The 16,891-nt window shown below is 40.9% G+C and overlaps 1 protein-coding gene across 2 annotated transcripts; it reads left to right on the top strand.

The window, feature by feature from the left end:
* Positions 1 to 1,042: 1,042 nt before the first annotated feature.
* tmem168a (transmembrane protein 168a) lies at positions 1,043 to 16,182 on the top strand. 2 transcript variants are annotated; one of them, XM_084910028.1, is made up of 6 exons: positions 1,043 to 1,273; positions 2,576 to 3,542; positions 3,623 to 3,898; positions 5,229 to 5,371; positions 9,114 to 9,391; positions 11,829 to 16,182. In XM_084910028.1, the coding sequence occupies exons 2-6, from the start codon at positions 2,715 to 2,717 to the stop codon at positions 12,377 to 12,379; spliced, it is 2,076 nt and encodes a 691-aa protein (XP_084766154.1). In that variant the 5' UTR covers positions 1,043 to 1,273; positions 2,576 to 2,714; the 3' UTR covers positions 12,380 to 16,182. The 2 variants fall into 2 exon arrangements, with proteins under 2 accessions (XP_084766154.1, XP_084766155.1); XM_084910029.1 differs by lacking the exon at positions 1,043 to 1,273 and adding an exon at positions 1,305 to 1,844.
* The last annotated feature ends 709 nt before the right edge of the window (positions 16,183 to 16,891 follow it).

The following is a 16,891-nucleotide window of genomic DNA, read 5'->3' as shown; positions in this document are numbered from 1 at the left end:
ATGCAGGCTAAGCGCCTCACGGGCCGCTGCTGGAAACTCCGGGTAGCCACGACGAGCATACAGCAACACGTCTGCTGCAAAGGTGCCCAGGCTCTCCCCTGGTCGACGGCTCCGGTTGGTTAGCTGCTCTCTGCTCTGATCAGTGGAGTGCCGCTGCCCGAATCGCCTCTCGAGTGCCGCGGTGAGGGCCTGGAGCTCATGCTGCTCTGCCGGGGCTAGGTCAAGGAGTATCTGCAGTGCATCTCCCTCTAATGCTAGTGCTAGGTGTGTAGCAGTCTCCTCTTCGCTCCAGCCACTATGTCTGGCGGCTAACCGCACTTGTGAGAGGTAGGGCTCTAACGGGGTTAGCCCGTTGTATTTCGGTACCTTAACTGGCGTGGTAGGCATAACTGCTCGCGGTTGGGGGCTCGGCGTGTGGGTCGACAGAGGTAGCCCATGAAGCATTGCCCTAGCATCTGTCGCGACGGGCCGCCGCCGCGGTGCGCTCGCACCATCGGGACCCGTCGGGGGACTTACATGGCCGCTCACATCCTCTCTCTTCCATCGCCAGTTTCCCAAGCGGGGAATGTTCTCCTCGACGGCTTGCTCCAGCCTCTGAATGTCTCTCTCCATTACGGCGAGGGTGAGCTATCCCACTTCTGACACCAATGTGGCGAGCTCAGACAAGGAGGAGACGGAGGTATCGTTTGGTCTTGCTTCCCGTGAGCTAGCCAGGGAGCACAGCCGTTTATTCACACTTGAAGAAGAACACTGCCGCTAGCTAACTGCTCAGCGCGGCAACAACAACAACAACACAGGGCGCCCTCTGACCCCGGAAGGACACACCGTCGCAGCGAGAGGGCGTCACCTGTCACTATGGCAACATAAACAAAACATAACTGTACAAACAGAACCCTGAACAGCCCTGACCCACTACAATATTACTGAGGTTTGTCATTTTTTGTCTGCCTAAACTTTTTGTTTATTACTTATTTGTAGATATGTAGATGTATACAGAAGCAAAAATTATTTTTAAAAAATAGCATAAACCGCAATAATAATTAAAAAATGCAAAAAAGCAAAAGTAGGCTAACGAAGATTTTATTTGTTTAATTTTAGTTCCGTTTAGTTTTGTCTGTTTACTAATTTAATGCATAAGCTCAGAGCGACCTTTAAAAATGCCTCGCCACAATTAATTCTGTGGGAAAAGCGAAGGTACGTTCAGTTCGACACTTGCGAGGTGCCGTAGTACAGAACCCGGAAGTACCGATGATTTCACCCAAACAATCAACATGTAAGCAATATTTGACGATAAAGACATTACATACAGTTTTACATTTGAAGGCTCGTGGTTGTGTTGGCAGTTTTAGCCACTGCACTAAATCGTGCACTAGCAAACTAGTTTACTGTTTACAAAGAGGGAGCAGGCAGGGCTAAGTTAAAACTTCCCGTCTGCTATAGTGCCACATCGTCACTCACTGACAGCAAGGCTATAGTTAGTTTGTTAGTTAGTCAGTTAGTTAGTTAAAGGGTTTGTTTGAGTAGAAAACGGATACGAATTGATTAGTTTACCTCGACTGTGTAATCAACCGCTGTCAAAATGTTGTCATTTTAAAGAGTGTTAGCATAGAAAATTGTGATCCCGATGGAAGGAGAACTACACTCACATTAGCTGTGACTAAAGAGTATTTCCTCATTCTTCTGTACAAAACCAATACAGACTCCGTTTATTTGATATTAACGCTGTTGTTCCTTGATGTTACTGAAGATGTTTATGTATGACTCCAAAGGATTTATAAGAGAGACACATGGAAGTCAAAGAATCCAGAATCTGTGAGAGAATTTCACAACAGCAAAGATCGAAGGTAGTGATCGAAATATAATACGAGTAAACAGTATTAACGGGATTTTATCAATGATTGTATACAGAATGTTTCTGCAGTCATTGTGACCATTGAAATTGAAGTTAAGTTGCATAGGTCTTCTAGATTTAATTCTAGACAGCTATGGATCAGACCACAGATCAGTAATGGTTTGATCATTCTTGCTGCCTGCCTGTCTCCCTGATAGTCCTGATTAATGATTAAGATTTGTATACATTTAAAGTGCAGTGTTTCCTACAGACTCTGTTTGGGGCAGGTGAAGGGACCGCTGTCATGTACTGTAGCTGGTGACATTAGTTCTAGTCCTACTTTGCATCCCTTACAAGTCTTACACATTGCTGCAGGTTCTGGTTAGAGTGGCTCTCCGGATCACAGGGGAAAAGCAGAGGAAGGACTGATTTCACCAGAGTGTGGGACAAGCAAGCCGTTGGGGAATGTAGGGGCCTGGGTTAGCTGGTTAGCCGTGATTGTCAACTGGGAATTGTGAATGGCGTTAAAGTCACTGATGTTTTAAAAAAAAAAAAAGTAATTAAAAATTTGCAAAAATTAGTCGCTAAAATATTTCTTGTGCAACTAATATGCCAGGGCGCGCGGCCCAGATAATCTCTGCATGGGAAAACACTAAAGTGCCTGCCTTTTGTACATAAGTTTGGACTATGTGACAAATGTACCGTATAATGCACTCACACTGTTTCTTTTTTTTTTCCACGCAGGGGTTGATTTTTGCTGAAAGTCATCAAGAGGCACCGTCCTCCATGTGGCAAACCTCTGTGGAAGTATAAAGAAGGTGGCTGGAGGAAATTAATTATTTGATAGTTAAACTGCTTTTAAATAAGAACATCCACGTCAGCCATGGCTCGGGAGGAAGAGGAGCTGACAGTCAGTGCACCAAAGGAGGTGGACGTGTTTAAATCAGTGCATTGTCTGGGTTACCTGTCCAGCTTCAATCTCCTTGTGGCAGTCTGTGTTGGCATGTACGTACGCTGGGAGGTGACATGGGAACCCATGATTCTGGTTATCTTCATCCTGGGCCTCTTTGTCCTGGGAATTGCCAGTATCCTCCATTACTACTTTGCTATGGAAAACGCCAGCCTGAGCTTGTTCCATTTGTGGTTAGGCTTTCTCCTTGGACTTTTGTGTTTCCTCAACAGCCCCGCCTTGGATTCAAATGTCAAAGAACTGGTCGCAAACTATCTCCTCCTAGCCAGTGTAGTTATGAAAGCAGTATGGGCCCTAACTGAGCGAATATGCAGCTCCATCTGCTACAAATCCACCTTGCTAACATCAGTAGAGTTACTGGAGCTTCTAGGATTTGGTATTGCAAGCACTACCATGCTTCTTCACAAGTCAGTGGCCATAATAGGCTTGGTAGTGGCCCTTGGTGCGCTCATTGTGGACTTGAGGATGAAATCCCTCCTAGCTTTGGCCAATTTGATCAGTTTTGCCTTGGTTACTTCTCTTGTGTTTTTCCAGGCCTTAGGCATTAATGCCAACCCTTATGCCTTAGGCTGCTACCTGGGCAGGCTGCTCTGTGAGCCTGTGTTGGATGTGTACTTCAGTGGGTTAGGCCCCACGGAGCGCTGGATGCCAGTGCTCTCCATGGGGAAGGTGTGGAGGAAGCTGTCCTTGTTTCCTCTGAGTCTGACTGAGATAGCCTTCTTTGTCCTTGCTGCTTTAAAGGTACACTTATAGCTATATTACAAATATTGAGGGTTTATTTTCATTTTTTTTTATTTAAACTTTTGTTTTGTCTTTCATAGCTTGGTTACTTGGACCTGTGGTATCTGGTCATCCCAGGTTTCTGTCTGTTTGGTCTTTTCTGGTCCATCTGCCACATCATTTTGCTGATCACAATCTGGGGCTTTCACACTAAGCTGAGTGACTGTCAGAAGGCTTGGCGCGCCCAGCGGTCGAGTAGCCGGAGTCTGGACCAGGTCATGGCCTCCCGAGGCATCCGACATTTCTGCCTCATCTCAGAGCGACTGGTGTTCTTTAGTTTGTTGTCAACAGTGATACTCGGGGCTGTGTCCTGGCAGGTAAGACCCATGAATGAAAAGCAGATAAGACAAAAATGTTTAAATCTGCAAAGCAGGGTTGGATTGTTCTGTTTGATTTTCTATGAAAACTGCCATAGCATAGAAAGCATCATCCTACTCTTGTTATATTGCTGAGGTCCAAGGTTATGTTAGTCTTAGGCACTCTTTTTAATCATTTGCACTTTGGTAGTCATGAAAAGGCCTCTATAAACATATAATACCCATGTTGGATACTGTGTGGAAGCATTCTAGTGGCAGTGTGTAGTTAATAGTTGCTCCCCAAACTCAGGGACTTCTGCTCTCATGCAAAACCAATTTAATTAGTACTTTAATATCCTTATCTTCTTGCATAAAGAGCAGCAATAACTTATTTAGCCCTATTAGACATTTACCTTGTAAGATTCTCATGGGCCCAAGTTCTAATTTGGGATGTGCACATTGTTGATGTCAGTTTCAAATTTGCCTGAGAAGGTGGAAGAAAGCTAGTGTTTAGCTTTTGTGTGTTTTGATGTTTTACGGCTGTGAAATTTTGTATTGTATTGCACACAGAAAACATAACTGGAAGATTAATGCAGTCCGTTGTAGAATCAGCAAGCCTTTGTGAAACAACGGATATTAAGAAAGCCAATCGAATATTTATGTTTACAGCTATAGTTGGTGGCATTACGTTGGATTCAGTACTTTCTGAAGAGCTTACATGTGAGATCCACCCAAAAAAAGATTTTGCCTACTTGTGTGTGTGTGTGTGTGTGTGTGTGTGTGTATACATTGCATGTATTATAATTTCCTTTTATCAAAGTCAGTGTGGTAATGCATTTCAAAGTGTGGAATGAATGAAAAGCAGAATATTGCTTTTGTGAAACTGTATAAGAGTGATTTCCCTATTCAGAAGGCAGCTTTTGAATGCATAACTTAGTGCCAAGCTCTCATAAGAAACCCACCACTGCCACAGCTTTGGGCAAATTGATCATCAGCCGAGAATGATGATAGCAAAGACGGCTTTCGTACTGTATTGTGATTTCTGTGGTTTTAATGCTGCTATTTTAGGCTCTGGAAGAGGCTACCCTAAAATACAAGCTCAAATGCTGCAGTAATTATTCTGCTTTGGATTGACATTTGTGAAGTATGTTTATTCTAGTGTCTTTCACAACACTGTGTATCCATTTAGTTAGGTCCTGTCATGTTTTGTCCTGCGATAATAGCACAGTGTCAGTACCATGTTGTGTAACTGTCTTGCCGAGTGTCAACACCAATTAAGTGAGTCTGATTACCGCCGGTACAAGCTGTAAATGTTGAATGAAAGTGACTCTGATTCTTTGGCTTTTTGCAGCCCTCCAACGGTCTCTTTCTCAGTGCTTTGCTGGTGGTGCTGCCTCTCGAGTCTCTGGCGCATGGTTTGTTCCACGAGCTGGGCGGCTGCCTGGGAGGAACTTGTGTTGGCTACGCCCTGGTTGTACCTACCACTTACTGCAGGTAAACTCTTCAGTTAGACTGTTTTGATTGGGAATATCCTCTGTTGTAGATAGTTTGGTTTGGGGGCTAAAAAATGTATTTGTTACTTAAGAAAAACAACAAAATGTAAACAGAATGCCCAAATCACGTTTTTAAAGCCCAGAAAGGAATCTTTAAATGTCCCTTTTATTCCCATCAACATGTGAAAATCAGTGTTTCAGGACATTCACATTTGTTTTACATATGGGAACAAAAAGCTGGCAATAACACCTCTTAACTCTGTAAAGTCTGAACCATGAAATAATCCCCAGGAAATTACATTTTTGAAACTGGAGTGTTTATTGAGCCTTCTGACACCATTTTTGTTCAATTTGTTGCCCACAGTAGCACTGCATCCATCTGACCAAGTTTTTCAGGAAAAAAAAAATCACACTTACAATGTAGAGGTCTCAAAACTCATGTATCAGATATGATCCACTTTACAGGGTTAAATCTATAACAATAACAATATTTATTTATTTATTTATTTTTTTCAATTTCAGTTGAAAGTTAAAAAAAATACAATCAAACTGTTACAAATGAGGATTGTCAACTAGAAACTTGGACTGATCTGCTTGTTTTTCCTATAAACACTCAAAAAATATGATTGTTGCTGATCAAATAATAATTGCTGTACAGTCACTTTGAACTCCTGTGTATTATCAGAGCATGCTGGAAACAAATGTGAGCAAATGTGTCCAACAATTAAAGCTTGGCATATATTGGATCACGCAACAGGACAGTGATACCAAGCACAGCAGTAAACGTCCTCCACAACGATATGAGAGAGTGATAAAATCATACAGAAAAACATTAGTTCAAGTTATTACTGCTAAATGGTGTTTTACAAGCTGTTTTCTACATGACAGCATAAAGACTTGTGTGAACTTTGGGTTTCAAATGACATCACACACTGAGAACATACAGCTTCTCCTTAACTGCCAGGTAAGCAAAGCTATGCTCAGCATACTCAACTAATCTCCACGTACTGCATGTACAGTAAACCCGAGCAAAATGCATCGATGGCGCATTCCCACATTCAGACGCACTCAGCCGATGTTAAAGCCTTTACCACTCTCACCAGGAGTGGTAAACATGATCATTCTTCCGAACGTTCTCCTCACTTAACAAAAAACCAATGGGATAAATAGGCCAATAACTGCATAAACATAGCGCTAATGCTTGGGCCCTTGAGGGATCATTCCAGCGATCCCTCCTCAGCATACCAAGTTATTCAGATGCACCCAATTGCTGTTAGCCGCATCTGATGTTTCCACCACAACCCACTCTGTTGACCATGCATTTTTTTCTTAATCACTTTATTTTTGAAGATGCCGCCATGCCTCATCATCTTAAACACCAAAAGCTAGCCATCAGTTATAAATGTTTCCACATTTAAGAGCTCTTCAGCCATCCTGTTTGGGGTTTTTTTTTCTTATGTAATTATTGAATTATTGAACCTTTTAGTTAAAAGTTAGCTTTTTCGGTTAAATGGGATATCAATCTTAGTAGAGTCTAACGGTCTAGGTGATTTTGAACGCTGGCCCATGTCGTATTGGAGTCTTAGATGCTCTGTATGCAAGGCCGCATGTGCAGGATCCATAGGGAGGACTTGGAGCATGATGAGAATGCAGCAGAGTATAATCGACTGTTTGATGGCTGCAGATCATGTTTTCACAATGACAAGATTCCCTCTGGGAGATTACCGAGATATGGGTGAAAAGGCGAGGCACACATGCAACAACAGCGATGGTGAAACAACAGGAAGATAAACAAAAGAGGAGGGGTGATGTTGTTAACTTTGAAAGAAGGTGGTGGTTAAAAGGGGAAAAAATGGACAGAGATAGCAAAGAAAGGGGAGGGAGAGGTGAAGCTGTGAAAGGGCTACGGAGGAAAGGATTGGATTTTTTTTTTAAGGATGAAAGAGAGAGTGTCACAGGGGAAGATGTGGTTGGAATCTCAAACCACAGGCCCTTACTCTCCTGGGCGTCATGAGATCTAAAAAGATTAGATGGGTTTGAGGGAAATGATGAGCTCACAAAGTCATGCTCAGGTTGCATTTTCTGATCAGGTGTAGTGTGTTTTATAGCTAGCCTCAATTGTTATCATCATTAAGGTAATTGTTCATTGAACTTCCTTTGAGGACAGGAGTACTGCCTCGCTGTCAACCGATAACATCCATTTATTTGTCTCATAGCTGTAAAAACAAAAGCATCACTCTTCAGGTGTTTATTCGATAAACTTCCCCTTGGCAGGTTAAAGGGGAAAGCGTGGGCACGGGGCATAATATGATGGCTGATGTATGCAGGTGTTTGCAAGAATGACTTATGACTTTTCGAATAACTTCGAGCCCGCAGACACTGTAGAAAGCCGTTTCATAGGTATATGGATTCTTTCTCTGTGTTTCACAGCTTACTTTCTGTAACCTGTATCCACTCTCACTTTTTAAAATTACCTCGTCCATAGGTATACACATGGAATCCTCCAAAAAGACACAATGATTTTCCAAATAAATTTGTTATGAAAAAAATATTTTCTCCAATGGAAATAAAAATAATGTATGTTGTACTGCATTTAACAGTGCTAGTAACAAAAGTAGTGCAATAAGCTGCCCATAATATTGATATACAATTGAGAGATCCTATGAAATTACACTGCAAGATATCCGTCTACCAGTATGGTATTCTGGTCCATCTATCCATCCATTTTCTGCCAATTATCTGGGGCAGAGACCCCACCTGCAGCCACATCCTATACATCTTCTGAGACAACACAGACGTATTCCCAAGTAAGCCAAGAAATGATCCAGTGTGTCCTGCTTCTTCCCTGTGGCCCCCTTGAGGTATGGAGGAAGCTCATTTCCACCTCTTACATCCACAATCTCTTTGTTTCACTACCCAGACCTTATGGTTGTAAGTGAGGGTAGGAAAGTAGATACTCCAGTAAATTGTTAGTTTCGCTCTCACTTGACAACAACAGAACGGCACACCATCTGTGCCAATCTGCCCCTTCAATCTCCCCCTACGTGTGAACAAACTCCTTCATTTAGGGAAGCAACTTTGGTCACTTTATTTTGAATTAGGAGTAATTACTCTGGTAAGTCATATTCGTGGGGGAACCTGTTCAGAGCTCTTTCACGATTCAGTGAAAACATGCTTGGCAGGAGCGAATTAGTAATCACATGGCAGAGGGAGTGATATGACTTATTTGATATTGATTTAATCCCTAGTTAATAACGTGTTATGAAATTGTGTTTGGAAAATCGCCCTTAAGAGTAAGAATGGTGCTTTTATAAATTGAGTATGAGTATATATTTAACCTGTTTTTGTCATCCTACTCTGTTCTCCTTTGTACCATCTCATTTTTTGCTACTTTTTTATTTGCTTTCATTCTTTATTTCCTTCTAATCCCTGAGGCTAATGTCATTTCCTCCAGTAGCGATCCCTCGCTGGTACTTTTTGCATCTCCTATTCCCCCATCTCCTCTTATCCTCTCTTCTCTGTCTCCTCTCTCCCCAACAAGGGAGACAGCTACTCCACCCTGGTATGTCAATCTATCAACTTCTCACTCAGAAAGTAGATAAATAAATAAGTACACACCACCCCCCACCACCCTCCCCTTCTGCTGACAAGCCACCTAACTTGAGCCTCCCTCTGAGTAGATAAAAAAAGATAAACATCAACAAGTCTTTTCTCACAGCCTTTCATCCTTCTCTTTCACCCAGCGCTGGTGGCCAGCCCACTCTCTTACCACCTGAGCAGGTGGAGCTATTGAATCTGCGCTCCACAGGCATGCTGAACAACATCCAGCGCCTCTTCTCCCACCACATGATTCAGACATTCGGCTGTGACTACTCTACTAGTGGTGTCACCCTGGAGACTGTACTTACAAAGTTGCGCAACTTTCTGGAGCTTCGTACGGCAGACGGACCACGACATGACACCTATTTGATATTCTACAGTGGGCACACGCACAAAGGCTCCGGCTCCTGGGCTCTGTCAGGTGAAGGCCACAGATCCATGTTGTCATTGCTTTATTTTTCAATGTTTTTAAGTCTTGGAAAGTGGTCATACTTCATAGTCCATTCGCATTCATTTAATTTCTAAATGTACTAGTGAGGCAAATAAAAAGAATGCATCCACGTAAGTATACAGCTTCAACTTCACCAGCTACAACAAGATATTTCAGTATATAAATCCAGGGGATATTTAAACACCATTCAGCAAAGAGAATACATAATTAATAGAGCCTAACCAATATATCCAGAGTCCCAATGCATCAGAGCACTGATATATTTGGCTTTTTCAGATATATTGGTATCGGAATTCATAATTACTGATAAATGAACATTTAAAAACTGATAAAGAAACTGGAGAGAGTTAGGCAGCTTGATATCTATCAAAAGAACATGGAGTCTGCGTTTACCCCTAGGTTGCAAGCTTCTCTGAAGACATCTTTTTCTGATGACTCAGACTAAATGAAAGTCCAATGGTGTTGCTAGTGCTAGGTGGGGGAGGTGGGTGAAGTTATAATTATTTCAGTTTTATAGTCGTTCAGTAAATCATTTAGAAAGTTTTTGGACATCCAGTTCCTAGCTTCAGTCAGACAAGACCTCAAGTGGCAGGTAGCAGTGAAAACTAGCTCAGTGTTTTTGCTCAAGGGCTACTGTGCTAATGATATATAAAGGGGACCCAAAATAGACCCATGGGGAACCCCACAAGATATAGGAGCATGAGAAGATGAGCCTTTGGGAGTTGTTACAGAAGATTTACTGATTAGTTACCAAGCAAGCATGGCACCTGAACAGCTAGCTATAAGTGTGATCCATAAGAGACTAATATGAATTAAGAAAAATGTTGGGGTCCACCATGTTATATAGGAGAATTCCTAGGTCAACATTTCAAGAGAGAACGATCCTTTCTTTGTAGATATTCTGATTTATTATTAAACATTACATGTTCAGACTCTATTAATTCATTAAATTAGATGAGATCAAATGGTTTGTACATTAACTTGAAGCTTTTTGTAGAACAAAAGAATCACTTGTTTTGGCCTTCTCAGACATCTCTGCTGTTTATTTCCTTTTTTGGAAACTGAGAGAAGATTAAACTTGACACATTCAGTCCTCACAAATCAAATTTTAGGTGCATCATAAGTTGCATATCAGCTTTCTCTCTTCAAAGCTGTCGGGCAGTTTTAACATCTAAGCACACATAATTGACGAAGATGTAAATCAGTTAAAATGCAGAAAAAAATCAACACAGAAGTAGAAGTGACTACAGAGCTGTTGTTTCAGATAGCATTAGGTAGATATTGTATTCTGACTGCAGTCTCATTTGCATTACAGTCTAATTTCCATTCCTTTCATTTTCCCATTCTCTCAGTCAATCAGACTGATTTGCAAGGAATCAGACAAGCAAGCGTAAAGAGTTGAAATTGCTATGAAGGACTCGGCACAGAAGTTTGGCTCCAGTAGAGACGATTCTGTGAAAGTTACAGAGAGTCTGCTGTGACATGAGCGTTCCCTCAGCAGAAATGAGAATCACATCAGGTCAACACAGTGTCATCTCCAGCTCCTCTTCAGAGATTACTTGACGTATTATCTCTGCGTGCTGCTGCAAATAGTAAAAAAAGAAAAAAAAATCCCCACCGAAAGCATAATCACTTCCCCTGAGTCACAATCCTGAAGGGTCGTTTTCAGTGGCATGCTCAGGGGATAACTGGAGACATTTTTGAAAAAGTGGGGTTGCTTCGACTGAAATTCAAATCAAATAAAGGATCCCTCTGGTTATTACGACCCACTGATGCAGTGTTGTCCACACTGGGATTCCTGAAAATAGTCTGGAAGTACTCTGTTGATGACACTGGATGCATATATACAAATTTAGCTGTGCAGCAGATTCTCCAAATTGGCTCATGCTTGATGTTTTAGATATGTGAATAAAAGCCCATTTTCCCTTCTAAATATAAAGCAGTATGTGGCAAAGCTGCTTTGTATCCATAAATGGATTTCATTTTATTTTTCTCAGCCTCGTTTACTTATTTATTTACTTACCTAGCACTGATGTTAGGAATAACAGAAATAATTTGGCAACAGACCTTCAATGTTTGTTCTCTGCCAAAATATACTAAATATAAATATACAGTCTATTAAGGTTGTTTTTGTCGTTGTGTCTGTTGCCAGGATGACAGGGGATTTTAAAGACAGTCCCTTGAGTAATAGTTGACAGATTCGATCCCTGCCAAGCTGCCATGTCCATCTATGGCCATATGTCCCAATGAATTGTCCTTGAACATGGAACTAAGTAAATAGCAGCTCGCTGACCTTCACTGTTTCTCTCTCAGAGAGTTTGGTAAATCAAACTAGTCATAGGATAGATTCCCAGTATGTGCTGTTCTTTCTTTCTCCTTCTTACTATCTAATCTCCTGTAACTGTAGGAGGTGAGAGTTTCCATCTGGCCCAGTTGCTGGAGCTGTGGAAGGAGAAGAACGCCGGCCACTGTTCCCGTCTCATTGTGGTCCTGGACACCGAATACTCCCTCCCTTGGGTCAAGGAAGTGCGCAGGGTGGAGGGCATTTATGTAGCCGTGCAGGGGGCTGAGCTGTCAGCGACCATGGTGGACCCCGAGGCTGGAGATATCCCCTTGCTCGGGGAATTCACTTCTGAGTGGGTGGAGTTCAACTGCAACCCAGCCAGCGACACCCAGTGGTCTGAAAAAGGGCGGACCGTGAGAGCTGTCTACAGTGTGTCCAAACGCTGGAGCGACTACACACTCCATCTTCCCACTGGAAGTGATGTAGCCAAGCACTGGAAGACCCACTTTCCTAAGGCTACATACCCCATGGTGCACCTGTCCAACTGGTGCTGTGGCCTTCACCTGTTTTGGTTATGTAGCACATGTCTGCGCTGCTTCAGGAGGTGTAAACTAGCCTGGTTCCCACCGGCTGTTTTGGACACTGGGCAAGGCATTAAACTGGTGCACTCATAGATAAAAGGGGAAGTTGTCAGATAGCTGAATCAGTAAATTCATAAAGGGTCCAACTCCAAGAAACTTTTTTTATCTTGTTACAGGGGAGCATTTTTATTGTTTTTGCCAGCTCTTGCTTTACAAATCCCAAAGTATGATGCAAATTTAGTTTCTAGTTTTGGACTTGAAATTTGGAAATGTGGAGTTGGGCCTTTCATGAATTAACCAATTCAATTTTGAATCAGGATGTAGCAGCTGGGTATAAGATGTTTGTATAAAAAAAATAAAATAACTTGTGCTGCATACCAGTTATAATATCTATACAATCATATTTTATTTTAGTCTAAAATACTATAAATGATATAAAGGTTGGCCTTCAGTCAGCACCAGATTCCTTACATTTATTTTTGAAAGATCTATTTCTATATGAAATGATTTATTTGCAGTGATTCAAGATATTGTGGCAAGTACATCACAAAAAGTCAATATTGGATTTCTGAGCCCAAAAGAATATTAAACTTAATAATCCCAGTAAATTAAATTGAAATAAAGAGTACTGAGGTATGATTGTGGTTTAATTAATTAGGACGAGGTCTAAGAACAGAAAACTCTCATTTTACTTGGCACTTTTCTTACTTTATGCTTATTTTAATGGTTATCTTATTTTATTGTCTCTGTTATTAATTGCATACCAAAAACTTTGAATATGGTTTCTGTATCTTTGGAAGGGTTTTCACATTTTTCTTTTGTTACGGTGTATGATAAAGTGCCTTAAAGATAAATTTCAAATCATTTATAATATTGAGGCTTATTTTTTTTTATGTTATCTACACTAAATAGGCTGTAGACTGCTTATAAAAGATGGACATAAACACACAGTGGTTACTGACATCTGGATGTGAAGCCTACACTTCTGTTGAGTTTCTGGTGATTTAGACCAAGAAATGGGAGCTCAGCAAGAAAGTGTTTACTGAGGTCATGGAACAAGGAAGGGCTATTTTCTCATAGATTATTATGAGATACCATTAAAAAAAGCCAAAAACAGAAGAGTCATGATGTGCTCTTCCCTTTTGTCTTCACCATCTAGATAAAGAAGCAAAGTCCATCTTTTATATACAGGCTCTGATGTAGATCCTTGCCTTCCTTTTACATAAACTCTGTGAACTGATGGAGCTCTCTTTCTAAAGCCTTTTACCTGGCAGGATGGACGGCAAAAAAGCCATTGCGAGGCTGAACTTGGTGACACCGTTGGTTATAATGTAGAGAGGTCTAACCACGATACCAAGCTGCCACTCTTGTTGTGGGATTCTTTCCTGATTATTATTGAAGTATTCAAATGTGCAGCTATCTCTGCACTGAACAAAGGAATATGCATTGGCTGTGAGACAGCATATTATCGCCACACAATGGCCCTGTCTTATACCTCATCCTGTTTGTTTACACAGATCAATGGAAATTGAAGAAGTCATTTGCTCTATACAAACCCATTCAAGTTTTCTAGCCATTTGTGTTAGCCATGCTGTGAAGCAGTGCTTCATAAGGCAATGCGCCAAAGCATGAAGAAACTGTCATTGCTATGCATTTCTGCACTGAACTCCAAAAGCCATTGTGACCATTCTTTACATGCTGATTTGTACCTTTCTGTCTCACACATTCCGGAAGTGCGTGGCATGCTGCGTGCCTTGTTTCTGATGAGGTTGAGTTGCATTATTGTGCCTCTCATGTCAGATAATGTCAGAGTTGCAGTAAACTTGAATAATAAACTGTTAAAAGAATGCTGTCTGATGATGTTGAGAAGTTTGAAAGGGCTGAGAAGTATAGAGAGAGGATCAGTTTGATGAAATTCAAACAGAAGGGGGGAAAATAATAGCTGAGAAGAGGAAGGCGAGAGTTAGACATGCTGATATCAGACAGTTTTATTTAACGTAGCTGGCTTAACAGACAGAGTAAATAGAGACCCTGCACTCTGGAAATTCTAGTATTGCCTGGCAAATATTAACATTATTAGCTGGAGAGAAATGAAACAATCCATGACATACTATCTCTGAGGGATTTTCTCTGAGCTTTCACCTCAGTTAGTCCCAGTGCCCAGCTGAACGTGTTCAAGGCGCTGCTGGGTATTTCGGTGGTCCCAGAGATCAGGGCTGTGGCCTGACTCATGGCTGAAGGGTGGTATTAGGCACAGAGGAAGGTTGGGGAAGATCTTGAAAAGATGAAAGGTGACATTAAAAGCAATGTCTCATATCAGCATTCATTTATAACTTTTTTTTTCTTCTGACGTCCCCCTGAAGAACTGTCACATGGACTCAAGAACCTCTTCATCAACACCAGCTCTCATGTTCCAGCGTGGTTATCTGAACTCCAAGTAATTTGGATCTTGACTACTTTCAGCTTATGACTGACTCAATTAGTGATTATGTTGAACTTAACATTAATTGCTTATGGTTCACAAACTGTTCTGACAACCCTTCTTCTTATAAACAGCCTATTTGTTTATCAGTCATTTGCTTCTTTAGTTAGCATTTTCAGCTCTTTATCCAATATTTTAAGTGCACAGTTTACATTTTTTACCCTTTTTTTTTTTTTTATCCAGACATTGAAACTGTTAACCCTTCTAGCTCACTATTTCAACTTCTAGTTATATTTATCAGTTCAGGTTTATTAACTTTTTATCCAGTTTTAGCCAGCTACTATTATCGATTGTGTTTAGTTATTTATATATTTAATTTAATTGCTGGCTTACAATTTTAAATCCTTAGGTATATTATATAGTTTCTGTTATACAATACTGTGCAAAAGCCTTGAGTCAGCACTCATTTCTTTATATTTAGTTCCAAGGAGCCGGACGTTATTGTTTTGTTTTTTTTTAATTGATTTTGACAAATAGTTCTCCAGGCTTTCTGAAAATCTTTCATAAAGGAATCTAAAAGGCCTTTTTTCAGATGAATAGTTATGTGGGGGTTTTTTATTACTAAGCCACTTAAAACTGATCTATGACTCATTCAAGGATAAAAAGAGGCAGCTAACTCAAACGTAGCTAGGAAACTATTTTAAATGGCATGTTTAGGCACCAACAGCTTTCTACAAAATCTATTTGTTCCCATTTCTTTAGTTGAGTAAATAATTTTGCATCAACAAGGTGATTCTCAAAGACCTCTTAGGCCAAAAGCAAAAAATGGGAATATCCCAACATGATGTGCAATGTGTCCTTAAAAAATTGAGGAAACTGGACAAGTGGAGGTCAAAAGAAGAAGTACCTCATCAGAAATGGTCTCAGTGGATGGTTGGCTGTCAAGAACCCAATGTTAAGAAAACAAAAGGAGAAAAAGTTACGATATGCCAAATAACTTTAGAATTATACTGAAAATCAGCGGCAAAAGATTTTATGGAGTAAAGACTACAGAGGTAGTCAGGAGAGAGGTACACTAGCATCTACATCTTTAAAACATGGTGGAGGCTCTGTCACGGTTTGGTGCTGCATATCGGCCATGCAATGCCATCTGGAAAGCATCCGATTGCCAACAGTTTTCTTTTGCAGGATCCCAAACACACTGCCAATGCATACCCGGATAGAAAAAAAAAAACCCACACACGCACAGTGGAACACTATTAGTTATGGACTCTCCTCCCTACAGCCTAAGCCTTGCGAGTATTGACACAGTTTGGGATCATATTGACAGAGGCACAAACCAGCCACCTTTCACCACCCTTAAATTGTTGCTCTTAGGTAATATAAATACCAAGCCATTTTAAGGATACAGTAGAATGTGAGCAATAAGTTGATTAAGCACTGTGGCAATTATTAAACAAGAGGCATATATCTATGTATGTTCCCTGGTGTGACTGCTCTTTTCATTGCTGTAGCCTGCAAGCTGCGGTTATAGTTAAGGTCAGAGATTCATGTATAAGGAGGGAATCGTTTATGAGAATATTAGATTATGGGCCAGATTCATCTCCTAAACTGGATTAGGTAATAAAACAGTCAGCTGCCTCTGAGACCCATGTGGATTTGCTGAGTCAGAGCCCAGCATGCACACATACACACTTAAGCACACACATCGGCACAGATACGTGTGTACACAACAGTCCTTTACTTCCTTTCCCTGTTCCTGTTTCTCTGCAGCTGAGTCACTCGTCTGTGGGTAATTACTGCCTGTCATTAGTGGTTACCTTTGAATGCAGGCAAAGCAATATGCAAGATGCTTTGCCGCAATTTTGTGGGGAAAAAAATGTGCTTTTATAGCCCAAGTTGAATCTTAGCAGAGGAACTGGGCAAATACAACAGCTGTTCCTTAGTTATTGTTAATTCAGAATGTTCTGAATGGGGGGCAATGTTATGTATTTTTTTTCTTCATTATAGTTTTATTCTCCTTAATTCCTGTTTTATAACTGATCATTATAGTGCTTAACTATTCATATATTCACAGATTTGGTTTGACAGGTAAAAAAAAATTATTTCAATGATTTTTAAGCTTAAATGAGCTGAACTAAGGTTCTTTTATCACTTCTACAGCTCATCCATCAGGCTGTAGG

Source organism: Perissodus microlepis, chromosome 17, assembly GCF_051167445.1.
Source record: "Perissodus microlepis isolate ML-2025 ecotype Zambia chromosome 17, ASM5116744v1, whole genome shotgun sequence".
In the NCBI taxonomy this organism is placed as follows: domain Eukaryota; kingdom Metazoa; phylum Chordata; class Actinopteri; order Cichliformes; family Cichlidae; genus Perissodus; species Perissodus microlepis.
This window is presented reverse-complemented; position numbering and strand designations above follow the sequence as displayed.